Source organism: Penicillium manginii (genome assembly GCF_028828005.1).
Source record: "Penicillium manginii strain IBT 31320 chromosome Unknown utg000004l:1.0-7231830.0:1.0-7236170.0, whole genome shotgun sequence".
Taxonomy (NCBI): domain Eukaryota; kingdom Fungi; phylum Ascomycota; class Eurotiomycetes; order Eurotiales; family Aspergillaceae; genus Penicillium; species Penicillium manginii.
This window is the reverse complement of record NW_026643105.1, coordinates 4,319,060-4,337,093: the sequence shown is the minus strand read 5'-3', so window position 1 is coordinate 4,337,093 and position 18,034 is coordinate 4,319,060. Positions and strand designations below refer to the sequence as shown.

At 50.7% G+C, this 18,034-nt stretch overlaps 7 protein-coding genes across 7 annotated transcripts; 4 read left to right on the top strand and 3 right to left on the bottom strand.

The window, feature by feature from the left end:
- Nucleotides 1–14: 14 nt before the first annotated feature.
- N7533_005326 (putative MFS phospholipid transporter (Git1)) lies at nt 15–1,822 on the top strand (the record flags this gene model as incomplete). The annotated part of the gene is made up of 6 exons (XM_057101976.1): nt 15–194; nt 289–887; nt 944–962; nt 1,021–1,331; nt 1,388–1,658; nt 1,712–1,822. The coding sequence occupies 6 exons, from the start codon at nt 15–17 to the stop codon at nt 1,820–1,822; spliced, it is 1,491 nt and encodes a 496-aa protein (XP_056961606.1).
- A 690-nt stretch (nt 1,823–2,512) lies between these two features.
- N7533_005325 (uncharacterized protein) lies at nt 2,513–5,855 on the bottom strand (the record flags this gene model as incomplete). The annotated part of the gene is made up of 2 exons (XM_057101975.1): nt 2,513–4,758; nt 4,970–5,855. 2 exons carry the CDS (start codon nt 5,853–5,855, stop codon nt 2,513–2,515), a joined length of 3,132 nt encoding a protein of 1,043 aa, XP_056961605.1.
- A 1,025-nt stretch (nt 5,856–6,880) lies between these two features.
- On the top strand, nt 6,881–7,819 carry N7533_005324 (PEX11 family protein; the record flags this gene model as incomplete). Its single annotated transcript, XM_057101974.1, has 2 exons — nt 6,881–6,947; nt 7,179–7,819. 2 exons carry the CDS (start codon nt 6,881–6,883, stop codon nt 7,817–7,819), a joined length of 708 nt encoding a protein of 235 aa, XP_056961604.1.
- A 1,412-nt stretch (nt 7,820–9,231) lies between these two features.
- Nucleotides 9,232–10,358, bottom strand: N7533_005323 (Alpha/beta hydrolase fold-3; the record flags this gene model as incomplete). Its single annotated transcript, XM_057101973.1, has 2 exons — nt 9,232–10,164; nt 10,284–10,358. 2 exons carry the CDS (start codon nt 10,356–10,358, stop codon nt 9,232–9,234), a joined length of 1,008 nt encoding a protein of 335 aa, XP_056961603.1.
- A 1,002-nt stretch (nt 10,359–11,360) lies between these two features.
- On the bottom strand, nt 11,361–13,560 carry acuF (phosphoenolpyruvate carboxykinase PCK1; the record flags this gene model as incomplete). The annotated part of the gene is made up of 5 exons (XM_057101972.1): nt 11,361–11,879; nt 11,902–12,705; nt 13,072–13,272; nt 13,372–13,447; nt 13,511–13,560. 5 exons carry the CDS (start codon nt 13,558–13,560, stop codon nt 11,361–11,363), a joined length of 1,650 nt encoding a protein of 549 aa, XP_056961602.1.
- Nucleotides 13,561–13,697: 137 nt separating this feature from the next.
- On the top strand, nt 13,698–13,877 carry N7533_005321 (uncharacterized protein; the record flags this gene model as incomplete). Its single annotated transcript, XM_057101971.1, has 1 exon — nt 13,698–13,877. One exon carries the CDS (start codon nt 13,698–13,700, stop codon nt 13,875–13,877), a length of 180 nt encoding a protein of 59 aa, XP_056961601.1.
- A 3,229-nt stretch (nt 13,878–17,106) lies between these two features.
- N7533_005320 (uncharacterized protein) lies at nt 17,107–17,677 on the top strand (the record flags this gene model as incomplete). Its single annotated transcript, XM_057101970.1, is given in 2 exon segments — nt 17,107–17,185; nt 17,196–17,677. The coding sequence occupies 2 exon segments, from the start codon at nt 17,107–17,109 to the stop codon at nt 17,675–17,677; spliced, it is 561 nt and encodes a 186-aa protein (XP_056961600.1).
- Nucleotides 17,678–18,034: the final 357 nt, after the last annotated feature.

Sequence of the window (18,034 nt, the reverse complement as noted above, 5' to 3'; positions counted from 1 at the left end):
GTCAATCAGTCATAATGAGCACTCCGGTCGAACAAGACTATTCCAAGGAGAAGGGCCTCCAGGAAAACCGCTCCGTCGAGGCGAGCCCCGTGGAGGTCGCACCTCTCGATGATCCGACTAAGACTCGCTGGGAGCGTAGCTGGCCAACCATCGCGTGCGGTGCCGGTCTCTTCTCCGATGGTTATCTCAATGGTGTATGTAGCTGATCCCCTCCATATTGCCACCAACTTTTGAAAATCCCTGTGGTCCCACATTCCCAACGCAATCTGCTGACACACCTTGCTCTAGGTTATCGGTCAAGTCAACACCATGCTGGGTAGAATCTACAAGGATAGCTATACATTGTCTACCGCTAGTCAAAATGTTTCCGCCATTGCTTTCGCGGGTACTGTCGTCGGTATGCTCATCTTTGGCTATACCAGCGATGTCTATTCTCGCAAGTGGTCTTTGATGATTTCCACCATCATCCTCTTCGTCTTCGCCGCTCTCTCAGCGGGTTCCTACGGTTTAAATGGCAGCCCGTATGGCTTATTCGCTGCTCTCACGGCTTACCGTTTCTTCATCGGTATCGGTATTGGAGGCGAGTACCCTGCTGGGTCTGTTGCGTGTGCTGAAAACACAGGAGAGCTCAAGGCCGGGCACCGCAACCGTTGGTTTATCATGTTCACCAACTTCCAAATTGACTTCGCTTTCGTCATTTCGGCTCTAGTTCCTATGATCCTAGTGTTGATTTGCACCGAGGATCATCTTCGCGTGGCGTGGCGTGTCGCCTTGGGCTTGGGCGTCATCCCGCCCCTAAGTCTTATCTACTTGCGCTTAAAGTTGAATGAGCCAGAAGAATTTAACCGGGAGCGCATGCGTTCGTTTCCCGTGTGGCTGATCATCAAGTAAGCTGCTCCCGTATCATCACATGTCAGTGCACCGTGCTAATCAATGATCGCAGGTTCTACTGGAAGCGTTTGGTACGCTCACACCTCATTCAAGTCTTGTAGAAAGTATCTCTAGCTAACATTTACACAGGCCGTCGTTTCCCTCATCTGGTTTATCTATGATTTCTCTGCCTATTCTTTTGGAATATACTCTTCGACCTGGATCGATCTCATTATCGGCGATGAGGCGCCGCTGTGGAAGACATTTGGCTGGACTACGGTGACCTACATGTTCTACATTCCTGGCTCCGCACTCGGTGCTTTCGCCAGTGATTGGATGGGTCCAAAGAAAACTCTTGGCCTGGGAGTCTTCCTGCAGGGTGTAATCGGTTTCATCATGTCTGGCTGCTACAAGTGGCTTGCAACTTCCGAGAATGTGGCAGCCTTCGTAGTGGTTTATGGGTATGTCTAATTTCCTATCTCTTTGCCAAGTTTGAATTAGCTAATTGACTGAACAGAATTTTCCTCGCCCTTGGCGAATTTGGCCCTGGTGACAATATCGGCCTGTGTGCGGCTAAATCTTGTGCAACTGCAATCCGTGGGCAGTATTATTCATACGCCGCGGCCATCGGAAAGATTGGAGCCTTTGTGGGAACTTACGTGTTCCCCATCATCCAAAAAAATGCCCCCAATACGACCCGCGCTGGCCAGGACCCATTCTTTGTTTCTAGCGCCCTGTGCATCCTCAGTGCTGCGCTGGCCGTGTTCCTCCTACCAACTATTAACCAGGTAAGACCCATCTGTCCAAAATACTGCAGACTCGATTTACAATTATCTTTCAGGACACTGTTACCTTCGAAGATGCTCGCTTCCGCGAGTACCTTACCCAGAATGGCTACGATACCTCAACTATGGGTACCGCAGGACACGGCGCCCGCGCCGAGGAAGAGTAGCCAACGCGCTCATGACTTCCGCTATGAGCACGCCTTACCTCCAGAACTCACTCTCGTCCAATTCGCCCACGCCCTTTCAGTCTCATTTCTTCACTTTTGACCCATGATGCGCCTCGATTCAGATCCAAACCCTTACGCGACATACACATACAGTAACAGAACGGTGTGATAAGTGACAAGACCTTGCGACGTTTCGACAATGGAATGCGATGAGCCCTAGCGACACGAAATTTCAAGAAATGCCCCCGCGACAGATCGAGATATTCAATAGAAAATTGCAAGCCTTTGCTGGGCTGACCTGTGGGTGGTCTGACTCGGTGGTGTGTTTGATGCGATGATTTCCTTTGCTTGTATTATATCCCACCTTCATACCGTTTTATGGTAGTTGATGGCAGATGATACCACAGTATCTTATTTCTTCTTACGAGAGACGGCTGTAATGAGCCAACGCAATTCAGTTTATCCATGGTGGTCTTTTTTCAGCTTTTAGGTGCGGAATAGCTTCTGTAAGCCAGGGTCTTGGTAAATATTTTTATTAGCGGAATGAATATCAATCCTGTCATAAATTCAAGCAAAACTAAATTAATTACTTAATAGCATAAATGCAGAAGCAAAATGATACTTGTCGCACCTAATCCAATTTCTTCTCCAAGAACTGATAGCGAACACCGACACATCCACTAGAAACCTCTACTCCTCCTCCTCTTCTTCATCATCCTCGTCACTGCCTTCGTCGCTACCCTCGCTGTTGTTTCCAGGACCATCATCAGGCTGGAGTAAAGTGCTAGCAAGGCTCGACTCAGTCTGAGTGCGCAAAAACCCGAGAATCCCTTGGGTTCTGCAGAGTGCAGACTGATCTGGGTCAAATTTCCACTCCGTGACATTGCCGTTGTCCGCGGTGCTCTTAAAAGCCACTCCCTCAATAAACTTCAGCAAGTTCTCCAGGCGGTCGAGATAAGACTCAGACTCCTGGAGCTCTGTTTGGTCGGCCACCCAGCGGTCTGGCCCTTCGTACGGATATTGGTGCCTCCTCTGTAGATCGGAAAAGCTGCGGTAGAAGTTTGAGATAGTATCGGAGCGTTGGAGAATGGGTGGTTCGAATTTGTCGGAATTCTCTCCTTCGCTGCTGGCCGAGTTTGCATCGCCTGACTCCGAGCCCTCACCTTTATTGCTTGATTGATGCATGGTACTAAGCGAGTCTAGCCAAATCACCATCTTTTTGAGATATCTTTGTTGTGCTTCATCGGCATTGACCACCCCGTCAGTCTCTCCCTCGCGGATACATTCCAGGAATAACGAACAGAACTTGGTGAAATCGGAGACTGCGTTCGCTAGCGGAATGAACTGAGCACCACTCTGGCGTAGTTCTAGCATCACTTCGTTGTAGATCATCGCGCCCGACTCCAGCATGAAATCCAAAACTTCTGGCTCGGCAGTCATCTCGGTCTGGATCTTGGCCATCGTGGAACCATGTAGCTGGAAAACAGGGGCCAATTGCTCGAGAAGCACGATGACTTGCTCGAGTAAGTCACCTTCGCCAGGGCCGAACATTTGCTTTGTCATGTGAACCAGAGCCATGGAAAGGCCTTTGTACCCAAATGCACTGAACTGGATAATGGGCGAGTCTTCTGTACGCTCCAAGAGGTTGCATACATGGCTGCACCTGCGGTTGATCCTCTGTTCCGCGGTGCCGTCCTTCAATCCATCCATCATTCGCTCGATGCTGAGAACAAGGATCCGGGCCGTGACATTATAGGCCCAAGTCTCGTCGTCTTCATCCTCGCCGTCTGATTCCTCTGGGCCCCCGTTGACCTTGTCGTGGATCTTGATCGTAATCGAGGTCCCGATCCCGAGGAGATGGCCGATGTGGCTCTGCGCGTTACGAGGGTCGGAGTTGTGGGGGGCCATCTCGGCCAAATCTGCATCAATCTCCCGCACGAGATAATAAGCAAGCAGGAACACAGGGGTCAGCTGTCTCTGATCCTCGCGCGACTTTGACCTGTCGATTAGTGAGGACAGGACCCTATAGCAAATGGTAGAGATAACATTCAACCCCTCCTCATCAGTGTCTTTCTCCACCTTCCCGAACAGCGAGTCCAGGATTAGAATAGCCATATCCGCAGAAGGGGACAGGATAGCCTCGTCGGACTCATCGGCATCGAGATCGCCAATAGCAGTGAGAATCTTGTTCAAAAGCGTCGTCATAAACGACAACGTTTCTTCGGACATCTGCCCCGCGGCCATTGATGCAGTATTGCCCAATATAACAACAGCCGTCTCGAAAAAATCACACATGTGCTTCTCGGTCTCGCTACTGCCATAGTTCTCGAACCGCGGGGTCAGCGTGTTGAGAAACTGTGTAGCAATGTTGACGTGCTCGACGAGAAACCGGTTCTTCCCATACTCGGTGATGTATTCCATAAGGCGGGAGCCCAGTTCTTGTAACTTGGCCTGGATTTTATAGTCGAGCTTTCGACGTTTGAGGTCTCGGTCTGAGTTGGTCGATGACATTGTTTCCTTGCGCTTTGAAATGAAGGGTCCGCTCATAAAGTCGCCTTGTCCTGGGCCTGCTTCGAGCCAGTGTGAGGTTGGGAGATTGGATCGACTTCCGGCGCAGGACGGGCCAGCAGCCTTGTATTTAGGGGTGGGGCCTGAAAATGGGAAACCTGAGTCGGGAGAGTGTGCTGGGCGTTCGTTTCTAGGAAGAGAAAATCTTTCTTCGCCGATTGGTTCTTTGCGAGGAGGACTGCTGTGGCGGTGGCCTTGCAAAGGGGTGTCTGGGTCGAGGTTACTTCCAACGCGTTCCTTTCTTGGTGTAGAGAATCTATTTGAATCGCTCGTTGTTTGTCCTCGGACAAAACTAGGGTTAGAAGTAGCTGAGCGGAGTGGACCTGGAGAGGAAAGATTTGACTCGTAGTTGGTGGAAAAAGCCCCGCCTGATAGACTTGGTCAGTAGGTGATTGATAAATGCTGCCATGAGGAAGGGGAAAATGGTGATGATAGAAGTGTGTTGTGATGACAGATGAGGGCAACAAAGGGAGACTGTTTTATAGTCCGATATGATGGACCTAAGGCATATGAGGCATATGCCTCAAACAGTGGCCGTGGTGATGTTTAACTGGAATTGATAAAGCTTTTAGTACTTACCAGTAGCACCCTCAGATCGCACGATCAGAGTAATATTTGGCCGAACCTCCAGAAAACCTTCACCAATCTTGGATTTTTCAGGGCTCAGATCGGGGAAATGGGTCTCGACAACACGCTGTAAAGTAGACAAGAAGTTTGTGTCCGTCAAAAGAATTTCCCCGTCCTCGGCCGTCTGCATCGTGAGATTCAGAGAATCAATAATATGCAAAGGCCACGGGTTCCACCATAGCGTATCATCTCTGGATCTGATGTGCTTTGTGGCCGCCAGTGCGGTCTTGAGTCGCTCCAGGTTGAGTCTGGCACCATCGAGCCAATTCCCGTCCGTGCTACGGGCTGAGAGCTGCCATTCATCCCTTACAAAGTCGGACAGTCGATATGCCACGGTCTTGGTGGGACTATCTGGGCGAATGATCTGGATATCGATGTTGGGCAGGACTGTGGCCCTGGCGTAATCGAATGGCTTGTCGTCTTCTCGATTGAGAGCCCGAGGCGGAGTACTCGCGGCTGAGGAAACTGAGGAAACACTTTCATCTCTCTTAGGAAGACCCCAGTCACCCCAGTCTCTTAGAGTATGCGAATTTCGAGTCAAAATGTATAACTTCTCCGCCAGGTCATCAATGTTACCTTTCGGGAGGCACTCGGGTAGCTTGTTGAGAAAGTTTCTGTCTTTCAGGGCTTTTCCAAGTCTTTTCTTGAAGTCCTCCCTATCTTTCTTCTGGAAAAATAACTTTTGGGGGTTGAAGGGGTTTATGGGGTCATAAATCTTGCGCAGCATTCGAATTACTGCATGCTTATCTGCGGTGTTCTTGAGATTAAGGTCTTTCAAGGAGAGGTTCTGAGCGCGTGTATAAGCCTTCTTCGGCCCCCCAGCACTTGCTTTGGGCATATTGAGATTACTAGTACTAACACGCGGTACCTAGGTAGGTCTGAAAAATATATATATAACTGAATGAAACAACTTGGGAAATATCTTTCGAGGAAATGAGTAAAGGAAAATCGGATGAGCTGGTTGTTTAAGTATTATCTCAAAGGATCCTACCTATGAGCACCAAAAGTCATAGAGAACTGGAGACTTTTCATTGTCAGATCTTCTTTGCCGAATATAGTGGAAAATTTCTCTTTCACGCTCCAGAAAGAGACCATCGTCGACGGGCACATGTCTATTAGTTGAATGAGGGGCTGTTTCTTTGAGAGTCGAGTAGTAATAAAGAAAGCCTAGAAATTGGACCGTCCGTCCTCACTGAGAGTGATGGATCGGCCAATAAGGGTTACTAATGGATTGGGGGAATTCCATAGCCAAGTACCATAGTATGGATAATCGCTATTTCCTGTGTCCATCTGCATCCCTCACCATATTGGTGGCTCAGTATATGGCATTGCAGCAGTCAAGGAGGGTTTGTTTGCCCTCGAATCAAGGGAGCAAGTAGATCCGAGTTTAACCAGGGGAAGATCACCCTAAATAGGAATACGGAACCCATGAAATGCAGTGGTGACGAAGGTACGAAAATCAATCGGATAGACTCTCCAGAGCCGAGCACAAAGGGTGAATGAAATGAATGGAACCAGTGCACTCAGGTAGACCTCGAGTGAGAGCTGAGGCTGGGAATGGGAGCAGCACAATGCACATAAATGCACCCATTTTTTCTCTCGGAAATAAGCATTTCACATGAATGTCGGCAGTCCGTAGTCCAGCAATGGAGTAGTGTAGTAGTAAAGTAGTTCCGGAGTCAACGGCAGCAGCTCCACCGCTCAACTTCAGCCGAGGTTGCCCGCGGCTCGCAATCGCCGGTCAATTCCCGACATCATCGAGTCAACCTCCCTTTTAATCCCCGTGGGCCCACTTACACTCTTGACATCCCTCCATCTTCGATCCATCTCCAATATCTTCGAGTTAAATCGGGAACATACAAAATGGTCGCCGACGCCCTCGTCTACCACCCTGCTCTGGCCCACTGGCTGCGCTTCGTTGCGACAACCGGTACGTACCCTCGGTTCCTCTACCCCAGTCAAACATTCAGTGATGACGGCACAACCGTCATCAGCACATGCATCAAATCAGAAACCCCTTACGTCCCCCACGGAGGCTCTTCTACAGAACCCCGTACCTTCTCAGCAAACACCTAAGCACATTTCATCCCATACCATTCCCCAAAAGACCACCAAGGATCCAACCCTAGAGTCTATGCTAACCCCATACTCCAACCTCCAGTCGGCCGTGACAAGCTCCTCCGAACCCTCCAATACTTCTCCCGCTTCTACGCCTGGTACCTCTACCGCACCAACAAGCCCCAATCAGCCATCGACCCCTACAACGCCGTGAAGAAGCAATTCGGCACAACGCGCAAGATCCTCCGCATCGGCAAGTTCGCCGAGCACCTGAAGGCCGCCTCCGTCGCCCTCGACAACAAGAGCCCCGTCGACCCTGTCCTACGCTACCTGGCCGTCGGCCGCCAACTCGGTTACGCGGGTTACCTGTCCCTCGACACGATCACCGTCGTCGACGCCATCGGCTACCGCAAGCTCGCCTCCGTCAAGAAGCTTCAGGAGTACGCGTACCGCTCCTGGGGCGCTGGTCTGCTCTGCTCTGCTATCGCGGGCATCTACACCCTCATCCGTCTGCAGGAGAAGGAGAAGACTATCGACCGCAAGGAGGGCGAGGGTGTTGTCGAGGCGAAGAAGATCGAGAAAGAGCGCGCCGCCGCCCGGATACAGCTTGTTTCGGACTTGTTCGATTTGACCATCCCCGCTACTGCGGTTGGTCTTGCCAACCTCGATGATGGTATCGTTGGTATTGCCGGTACTGTCAGCAGTTTGATTGGTACCTGGTCCCAGTGGCGCAAGACTGCCTAAGTAATCCCGGATAATGGCCTGCTGTTGAATGCAGTCAAGAGGCTTTGTAGGGAGTGAGTTGGTGCTGAGGGAGAGAGAGAGAGAGAGAGAGAGAGAGAGAGTCCAGTCGCCCTTTATATCGGCATATAGGGGACTGGACGTTAACTCAATTTGGAAGAAGTGGGATACAGAAGGCATGGGAGATCTGAGATCTCCATCGACTTGAATCCCCCACCACCGCGTTGATATCCTTGTGTTTCATGAACAAACTTGTAACCTTGTTTTTTCTACGTTTTTCTTTGCTTTTGGTTTTTGAAACCGCTGGGCATATTTAGATGTGCTTCTTTCTCATTTGCCCTCGTATATAGTCCAATCCTACGGGATCTACACTGGTCATTACCTGTTCTCTGCTTGCTGCCAAGGTCACGTATTTCAAGCTTTCATATTGCTTCTGCTGGCTAGTGTGTACTACGTAGCAGCGCTGGTATCAACCATCCATCATCCCGCGACTCCTGGAACCCCCCAGCCCATACTCGTACTGCTACCAGCACATATCTCAACGCCACACCAGTATCGTAATCTCGTAAACCGCATCACTCGTCATCTTTCATAATACACCTATGAACTATCTGGTCAGGCGAAACGCCATTCCATATGTAAAGATTCGTTTTTTAGACAGGGCAAGTCTAAAAGCGTCAGTCCGGCTCAACAAACAACAAAAGCATAAACTACTACTAGTAGTAGTGGGAGAATCGACGAACCGCTCCGCAAGATCCACAGCTCTTACCAGCACTGACGAGAGTAGCACCGCACTTGGGGCAGCTAGCGTGACCAGACATGTTTGTTTGTAATGGGTGGTTGATCTGTTGATCTGCGTGGAGTTAGTTAGATAAGGCACGTCCGAGTACGAATACTAGTCGCTGTGCATGAAGGATGCAGGACACAGCAACTCTGGAAGCGGGGGGCGACCTACCTTGGGGGAAGCAGTTTAATATGAAAATATGTAGACGAGTGAGAGGTAGAAAAAAGGTCAGCACTGGTGGAGGGGGAGAAAAAAATAGGCGCGAGCTGATTTACCCCGCCCTGATGAGTCGCCCCGCTTTGGGTGTGACTCGACTCGGATGGATAGCAGTAGTACAAGTAGTATGACTGGGACTATATACCAGGGTAGTCTAGGTGGGCTTACGAGGACTCGGAGTTGGATACATTCCAGTGGTGAAAAGGAACTTGAAAGTTGGAAGCGACCAAAACATTCTCCGAATTCACATGGGTGGTTTTCAGCTCAATATCGCTCAATTTGCAAAACTAGTAGTATATCCGCTATCAAAATCAACCCAAGGCTAAAGGTAAACATTATTATATAAAACTTGAAAACTTCAGGTTGAAAAGCCCAACCTCCAAATCCACTGGCATGGCAGACTCGGAGACATCAACTAATCCCACATGACCCCCAACTGCCTCACCGCATCTCCATACATGCGGTCCCGAGTCTTATTCCCCATCACAAAAGAAGGCTTCTTATCAAACCCATGCACAACGTCCTCAATCACAGTCCCACCAACATGTGCCATCTGCCCCTCGACAGCCAAAAGACGCAACCGTTCCCGAAACTCATTACCCTCCGCTAGTAACTGGTCCCAACCGCACGTGTAGATGGAGACGTTCGGCGGATACGCCGCCAACAAGAGCGATGTCGGCATCAGACCAGGCGAGAGATAAGGATGCGCCATATCAACCTGCTTCGACCCACCTTCAGTCCCAACAGACGCATAAGGCAAGTTCTCCGGGTCAAGATAGGAGTCATCGAACACCTTGAAGACACCCGGCTTGATCATGGATTTCCGGGCTGCGATCGGGTTCGTTGCATCGCGCTGTTCGCGCGTTCGAGTCCAGTTCGTCGGCGGGTAGAATGTGATTAACCCGGCTAATCGGGATTCCAGGATTTCCTCGTCCGCTTTCTCTTGCTCGCTGGCTGGGCTTTGCTGCTGCTGCTGCTGCTGCTGCTTTACGCGTTCGTTGTATAGCATCAAGGGAACTGTCAGGGCTAAGTTTCCCCCGGCGCTGTCGCCGCTTAGGACGAAGCGGGTTCGGTCGAGATTATGTTGATCGGCGTTCTTCCATAGCCATAGGACTGCGTCTGCACTGTCTTGGATCGCGGTCGGGTATGGGTGCTCTGGCGCGAGACGGTAGCCTACGCTGACGACTACGGCGTCGGGGTAGCTCTGGAGTACTTTGCGGAACCAGCGCGCGTCGTCGACGGCATGGCCGATTGTGAAGCCGCCGCCGTGGAAGTTGACGAGAACGGGGCGTTTCGCGGATTGGGGGTCGGGGGAGAGGTCTTTGCCTTGCGCTGTGTAGAAATAGAGCTGAATGGAGCCCGTGGTTTGGCTGATTGTTGAGGGGATGGAGATGTTTAGACAGGGGCGAGGCGGGAATGGGAAGGAGAGGTATCGGTCTCAGCCAGAGACGATGGATGCCAGCGTACGATACCTGCCTGCTTTCTTTGCGAGTTGGGCCCGGGCTGGGGAGAGAACAGGAATTTCTGCCATTCTTTGATCATGAGCAAAGGGAAAGAAGAACTGGGTCAAACAAAAGAATTTGGAGGTGGTCACACTATTCTCACGCGACCAGGGAATGAATGGGTTCTTTGTCGATCGTCGAGGGGGTGTTGGGCAGCTCAATGACGTAGAGCCAAGTTAGCCAAGTGATGATCCCTTGCCTCTTTTTTCCTTGAAAGGACAGCGGAGCCGGTTCTTCATTCTAGTGCCTGATTATGTGCTTGTGTTTTTGTCTGTTTCAGGAAACTTGGAGGTTGGGATAGATTGGACGATTCATTTGATAGATGAAAAAGAGACAATGTTGATTATTGATGATCCACATGCTTATTTCCACCGACGTCAGGGGCGATTTTGCCTTGGCCGGGGGTATCTCCCGTATATTAGGGTGTGCTAGAAAGGGAGAGGGAGTTTGGTATCTAATAGAATGGAAATTAAAAGAAGAGATGAAATTAAACATGAAAATAAGGTCACTTAGGAAAGCATGAAACTAAAAGTCCATCGACTGTTGACAGTGGGCCGACTACCCCAATCGGAAAAACCCCCATGTTTTTCTTTCGTCAAAATCGGCGGAGTACGGAGTGCCAATAATAGTCCCGCTCGTCCTACTTAATCTTTTTATGATTATGGATATGGAAATTTCCACTTACATGTCTTGTGCTACGGCGGAAGGGAGGAACGATTTTGAAGAATCTAGTTTCATTGGCTACTACCATAAGGGCAGTCCATAAAATAGGAAAACTCCGATTTAGCCATCGTAACAACATGTCCATTTTGGGTGGGACGGGGCATATCAAGAACACAAGGAAAATTTCGGGAAACAAAATGAAATCCAAGGAAAAAAGAGAAAAAAATCAAGCCATCGCGCTTGTCCCGAATCAAGCACGGGCGTCGAGATCCGGGTATAGATCGTTCCGACTAAAGCCAACGCAGCACGCCATGCAAATGTCTCAAATATCACGAAAACAACAATGCCAATTTTGCCAAGCAACTTTTCCAGCAAACCCTTAGTTGGTCTGGGGAGCGGCAGCGAGAACCTCGGGGGTGGCTTGGTCGGAGTACTTCTTGAAGTTCTCGTTGAAGAGACCGCCGAGCTTGTTGACCTCATCCTTGAAGGAGGTGGTGGCGGTCCAGCTGTTCGAGGGGTTAAGCAGCTCGGAGGGGACACCGGGGCAGGCAGTGGGAACGGGCAGGTTGAAGACCTCGTAGTTCTCGTAGGTAGCGTTGGCGAGCTCGCCGCTGTGGATGGCGTCCAGGATGGCACGAGTGTACTTGAGGGGGCAACGCTTGCCGCCAGTGGTGGCACCGGCACCGACCCAGCCAGTGTTGAGCAACCAGGCGTTGGCCTTGTGCTGCTTGATCTTCTCGGCCAGCATGGTAGCATAGCGCATGGGGTGGAGAGCCAGGAAGGGCTGAGCGAAGCAGGAGGAGAAAGTGGCCTGGGGCTCAGTAATACCATCCTCAGTACCAGCCATCTTGGAGGTGTAACCAGAAATGAAGTGGAACATGGTCTGCTCGGGGGTGAGCTTGGAGATGGGGGGGCAGAACACCGCGAGCATCGCAAGTAAGCAGGATGATGTTGGTGGGGTGGTTCTCGCTGATACAGGGGATCTTGGCGTTCTCAATGTACTCGATGGGGTAGGCGCAACGGGTGTTCTCAGTGAGGGTGCAGTCATCGTAGTCGACGTTACGGCTGATGGGGTCGAAGACAACGTTCTCCAGAACGGAACCGAACTTGATGGCGTTGAAGATATCGGGCTCCTTCTCGGCGGAGAGACCAACGCACTTGGCGTAGCAGCCACCCTCGATGTTGAAGACACCAGTGTCAGTCCAGCAGTGCTCGTCATCACCGATCAGCTTGCGCTTAGGGTCGGCAGACAGGGTGGTCTTGCCGGTTCCGGACAGACCGAAGAAGACGGTAACATCACCATTCTGGCCCTCGTTGGCAGAAGAGTGCAGGGTCAAGACGTTGTGCTTAACGGGCATCTCGTAGAAGAGGACGGTGAAGACACCCTTCTTCATCTCACCGGCGTACTCAGTACCCAGGATAACCATCTCCTTGTCGGCGAAGTTGATGGCGACGGAGGTGGCAGAGGTCATACCCTCAGTGAAGCGGTTGGCGGGGAAAGAACCGGCGTTGTAGATAACATAGTCGGGGTGGAAGTGCTCCAACTCCTCCTTGGAGGGGCGGATAAGCATGTTGCGCATGAACAGAGCATGGTAGGCACGAGCACAGACGACACGGACACTGATGCGGTAACGCTCGTCCCAGCCGGCGTAACCATCAATGACATAGATGCGGTTGCGGGTGTTCAGGTAGTCGACAGCGCGCTCACGGTTGATACGCCAGACCTAAGAGGATCGTTAGTGATGATGTCATACACGTGACAGTCGCGGGCGCGGGGAAGGCGTGAATAGCCGAGGGGCAAATTGTGAAAGTGAGGGGAGGGAAATCCGAGTTGTGAAATATGAAATGAAGAAGAGGGTAAAATGAAGTGAGGCATTTGAGGCATTAACCGGCCAGAAGGAATCCAGTCGAACTGGACTGCCAGAAAAGCTTGGTCTCGCGGATGCATATGCAAGGGTTCCCAGGTGGATCTCAGATCGGACCATCTGCAAGGGCCACCCTCATTCCACGACCAAGACACATTCCACAAAAAAAATCACGCATAGTATAGTAGGGAAGAGATGATGACTATGAATGATTTTGTAACTCACATCAGGGGTCATGGGCTTGTTAACGGGTCCCCACCAGATCTCGTTCTCAGAGGACTCCTCCTTGACAATACGCTTGTCGGAGGGGGAACGACCAGTCTTTGCGCCAGAGTAGGCAGTCAGGGCACCGGTAGAAGTGATAGCGGTACCAGTCTCGTAGACGAGGGCATCTTCGTAAAGGGCAGCAACGGCGGGGTTGGCAATCTGGAAATGATAGGTTAGTATATGTGATCAGAGAACTTGTCCCGAGTCGCCAACGACTATGTCGAGTCTCAAAGGCAAGGACGGATGATGATGCCTTACAATTGCGACTCGGTCATAATCAATGTGGGCAGTCTCGTGAAGCTCCTCCTCCAGCTCGGTGTGACCCTTGCCAGGCCTAAGACGATGAGGTTAGTATGGATGGATAGTGGCAAAGGGACAAAAGGGAAGGAAGACATACTGAACACCACCAGGGTGCAGAGCAGTACGATTCACAGAAGTGGCAACCATTTTGCGGAGTGAAGTAGAGTGATAGTTATTGTTGCGTTGCTTCGCGACTTGCTGTTGGAAGAAATCAGAGGCAAGAAGACCTGGAGAGGCCGGGCGATCGGGGGGGTATATAATTCTTTCCAGCGGGGGGCATGGTCATGACGGTTCTTGGTATGAAGGGAGTTCTCGTGCACTTTGCCCCTGCAATTCTCCACAGTTCCACGGGTGATGTCGGGCCAAAGGGCCGAGCTGCGGTTGGTGATGGTAGATGCGTTGCCGTGGGTTGCGACGGCGAGGCGCAGTCCGAGTTAACCCGAGCGAAGGTGGACACGAAGTGAAGTCGGGTGGCTAAAGACCGGACTGTATGGAGAATACGTGGGGAAGATATTGTATCAAGAATAGTGGAGGTTGTAGTTGTAGAAAAGAAAGAAGAAGTTGTGAATTTGAAGAGGGCAACTTTGTTGCTGCACATGCTGGGAACGGCTAAGATGGTTTTTACCTAGGTTTCTACTCCGCATCCGGGCTCTCTGAGTCTCTGAGGTCAAAAACAACAAACTTTGTGAAAGAAGGAATGACGATGCCATGATCTCACCATTTAATACAAAGAAACCTGAACTGGACAATAGTACACACTATAGTATACTAGTTTACTGTGTACTGTACACTCCGTATACAGTAGTACTGCTGCGAACGCGGGGGCTTATGTCAGCGTCGATCCCGTCTTCAGCTGCTTCTTCCCTCTTCAACTTTTCGGCTTCCCTTGCCCCGATTACTTTCATCCTTCGGGTTTCCGTGGGAAAAAAACGCGCAAAAACATGGTCTCCCGAGATCGTACAGCTGATGCGAAAAAAACGTTCCATTTTTCACCGATGACGACTAACTGGGGGCATCCATCGGAACGTGCCAAATCAGGCTCCTCTCTACGCCGAACATACTCCAATAACGGCGCTTAACCAAGCCGAGGATGATGCATTGGCAAATTCGATCGCGGCGGCTTCGGCCAATCATATCCCGCACATTTCCACCACCTCAAGGATGTTCGGGTGGGCTGAAGATATTCCCGGCCTTTTTGCGTCCAATTTTCGCTGCCGGACGATAATCTATTCCTCGTTCGCTGGCCTGTGCCACTTTGGTCCCTGGACCCCTCCAATCCAACTGGCCGGTCGGCGCATGCAGATTACGTCGAAGATGACTCGGTCTCGGCCCAGCCCAGCCCAACCCATGAAATGAGGCATTTCAAGAATTGGAACTTCGATCCAGACTTTCCCGGGAGCGGTCAACGTCTCTTCCCCCGGAATTGCGATTTACTCACTCGCTTGGCCTCGGTGTCGGGATCGTGATTTTTCGGCCCTGCCATCATTCTGGTCCACCTTTACGATCACACTCACCAACCCCAGATCCTCTCCCGGTGGTTAGCGGCGGATCCCGACCCGGCTCTGGCCTCGGGAGAGACCTGACTGAGCCTCCCTTGTGTCGTCGCCCTAAATTCCGCAGCGCCTGAAACACGTCTATTTTGCGCGATTTTGGTTCAATGGCTTACGTACGAGCTTCTCGACAGGCATGCACCTGATCCGTGTCACGCTTTGATTCTATTTTCTTTTTCTTCTTAGTCTTCGGCTTAAACCCTCGCGTGACTCGTTCCTAGGCGATAGATGTGAGGAGTCTGGAACTATGCCGGCTTGCCTCCCGACCAAATTGAGCAAGGTTTGGTGGGGAAAGGGTTCCCCCCCTGTCTCTCCGCAAAACGCCTGCAACAAGGAGGGCCCCCTCCCCGGCCTGGCCTACTCAATCGAAGGCTATACTTAGCACCTCTAAACTCCAATCATCAAAGATGAAGTTCACATGATCATGGGGCTTTTGTTTTACCCATTCCCCCCCCACACATCGGCATCTCCCCCTTTCCTTCATTGACGACGTATCTAGCTAGTAGCATCCATCAATATGGCACTACCGGGCCCTGGCCCTGGACTAACGATTGCGATTAACGGCGGAATCAGCTTCCTATTTCTCCCGTGATAATGATTCCTGTTTCCCAATTCGACTCTCGACCTATCAGCCGGTCACTGCCCAACCAGAATGCGTTTCAGAACGGGCTGGTCCGAAGTGCGGAAAAAGGAACGGCGATCGACTCGCCTCCTATTTTCCCCGAGACGGCTTCCCGGAGGTCTAAATAACGTCATGCTGCGTATCCAATCCTCGTCCCAATCGACTGGACGGCGGGTTTCGGACCTTACTCTTGAATCGCCCAATCCCTAGCTTCCTCTGTGCTGCTGACTCGCTGGCTAATACCCCGAAAGCTCCCTTCCTGCCTCATTGGTTTCCTATAAGACATGTCCCCTTCCCGTTTTGGCAGATAGCACCAACATGGTCACAACACCTTTCTCTCTTGGCGTCTTGGCTCTGGGGAAGCCGTCGCGTGGCCCTCGAAAATGCGGGGAAACGCGCGGAGTCGTTCCTCCACTGAGCTTCGTACAGCCCTGCCTGGCATGGTAAGATCCCCTCCCCTCCTCTCCCGGCTCCCATGGCCGGTCCAGGCGATTTGCATCGGCAGCCTACCCGCTGGTAGCCGTGGATATGCTGTGACAGATAGTCATGGCGGTAGGGAAGTAGAACGGCTAAGATGTCTGTGCGGTCTGGCGCTAGATGCATGAACCGACATGGCTTTCACGATTAAAGTAAATTTCGTCATTGTCACAGGATTTGGTGGTAGAATTTTGGTTACATAGTTGCAATCAACCTACGGATTATGTTGCGTGTAAAAACTTCTGCCTAGGTGGTAGACAGTCAGAGACCCCCTGCCAAGTCAAAAATCATAGTAAAACTTAAGTTCAAGTTGGTACAACCAGTCAGTAACTCAGTACTAATCATTCAACTTGGTTATAGTGTATAAGTAGGTGGAACAGTAGTACTTTCATTCATCCTGAGTCACGGTTCGGAGAATACCTTTCATACCCAATCTGGTAGGAACGAATCTGGACACAACAAATAGAAGGGGCGATCAATCTAAACAAACACACAATCAAACAGCCTACCCTCCATGCCCCGGGGGCTTTCTTTTCTTTCTTTGTTGAGGATGGGCGCTTAAGGCACCTGTGCCTCAGGCATTCCAGGGCGCGTGCCTGCCATGTCTAGATAGATTCTCTCTCTCTCTCATCCATATCACCATCTTCCCCCAAATATGGTGTCTCACAGTAGCACACCTCCGATATTTTTTCCCATCCACTTAAAGCTTTGCATTCCCTTTCCAACGCTGCCATTAATTAATTCAGGTTGCTGCCAATGCCAGGTATGTCTGCGAATATATAGCCCGCCCGCGTCCACTGTATATTATTTACTAGACACTGGCAGGAACTCGAATTTGCCTATCTTGGAACAGTATGCCTGAGCGAAAATCATGACACAAGACTTCCACTGAGATCACGTCGATCGATTCAGCAAGGGAACGTCAAGTTGGAGCATCAAGTTCCAAGCCCTAGGGATTCCAAGCCTGGAGATTTGTTCCAAGTCGTGGACCAGGTCTTCCGATAGATGGGGACTACTGGGAGGTACTAATGGGTACCCCGCAGTATGTCTCAGAATTCTGGAAGGCATTCTGTGACATCGGGAGATTCTACTGCCCTGGATATCAAAAGAAAACTTCAAGTTGGTATCTACAGCCCATCATCCATGGACTGGTCATTATGATGGGGAAATCTTGCAACAGAAATTGCCAACAACCCTCATAATATATGGAGCAGAGACTCCGAGGCCCCCTTCAAGGTCTGATATCACCTTGAACTCGATTAGTGGTCGACAAAAACTTGACGACGATACACGTGCCACAGCATTTTTCGCTACACTACATACTAAATTCAACTTGAACTTCAACGGAGCTGCCCCCGATTCCGAGGAGGTCGATGGCACTCATCCCTTTGATTTCAAGGAAGCTGGGAACTGTACTGATGCCCATGGCTTCAAGGAGGGGGATGGTATCTCTGATCCTTATGCTGCCTCTGATAAGGACTCAGACGATGAGGACTCTGATCTCTATGATGCCTCCAATTCTGATGAGGTTGCTGCAGAGTGTGAGCTACTAATTTTGCTCCGCCGTATTGATGGCCAGGCCAGTTTTGAGAGTATTTTACCAATATGTTCTTAGATTCGCTAGACAGATATGTGGACATGGTACGTAAAGTTGGTTGGCATGTTCCTTGTGAACCATCCAGGGATGCTGGTGATAAGGGATGTTGGTGTTGGAAGCTCGACAGCGCGGGGAAGCCTCATATATTGTGGGGGCTGCAAGCCAAGTGAACTGTTGCACTCCCAGAGGCTCATGAAAACATGAGCCGAGATTGGTGCCCTTGATCCGTGGGGGTTTTGGTACTAACTTCACCAAAGGCTGAATCTACGGAAATGAGTTAACCAAGAGAAGGTCAAATGCGAAGGCAGTGTTTTATAGCTTTTAATCTGGACGAGATGAAGGGAAGGCGCATAATACCCTATTTAATTTCAAACG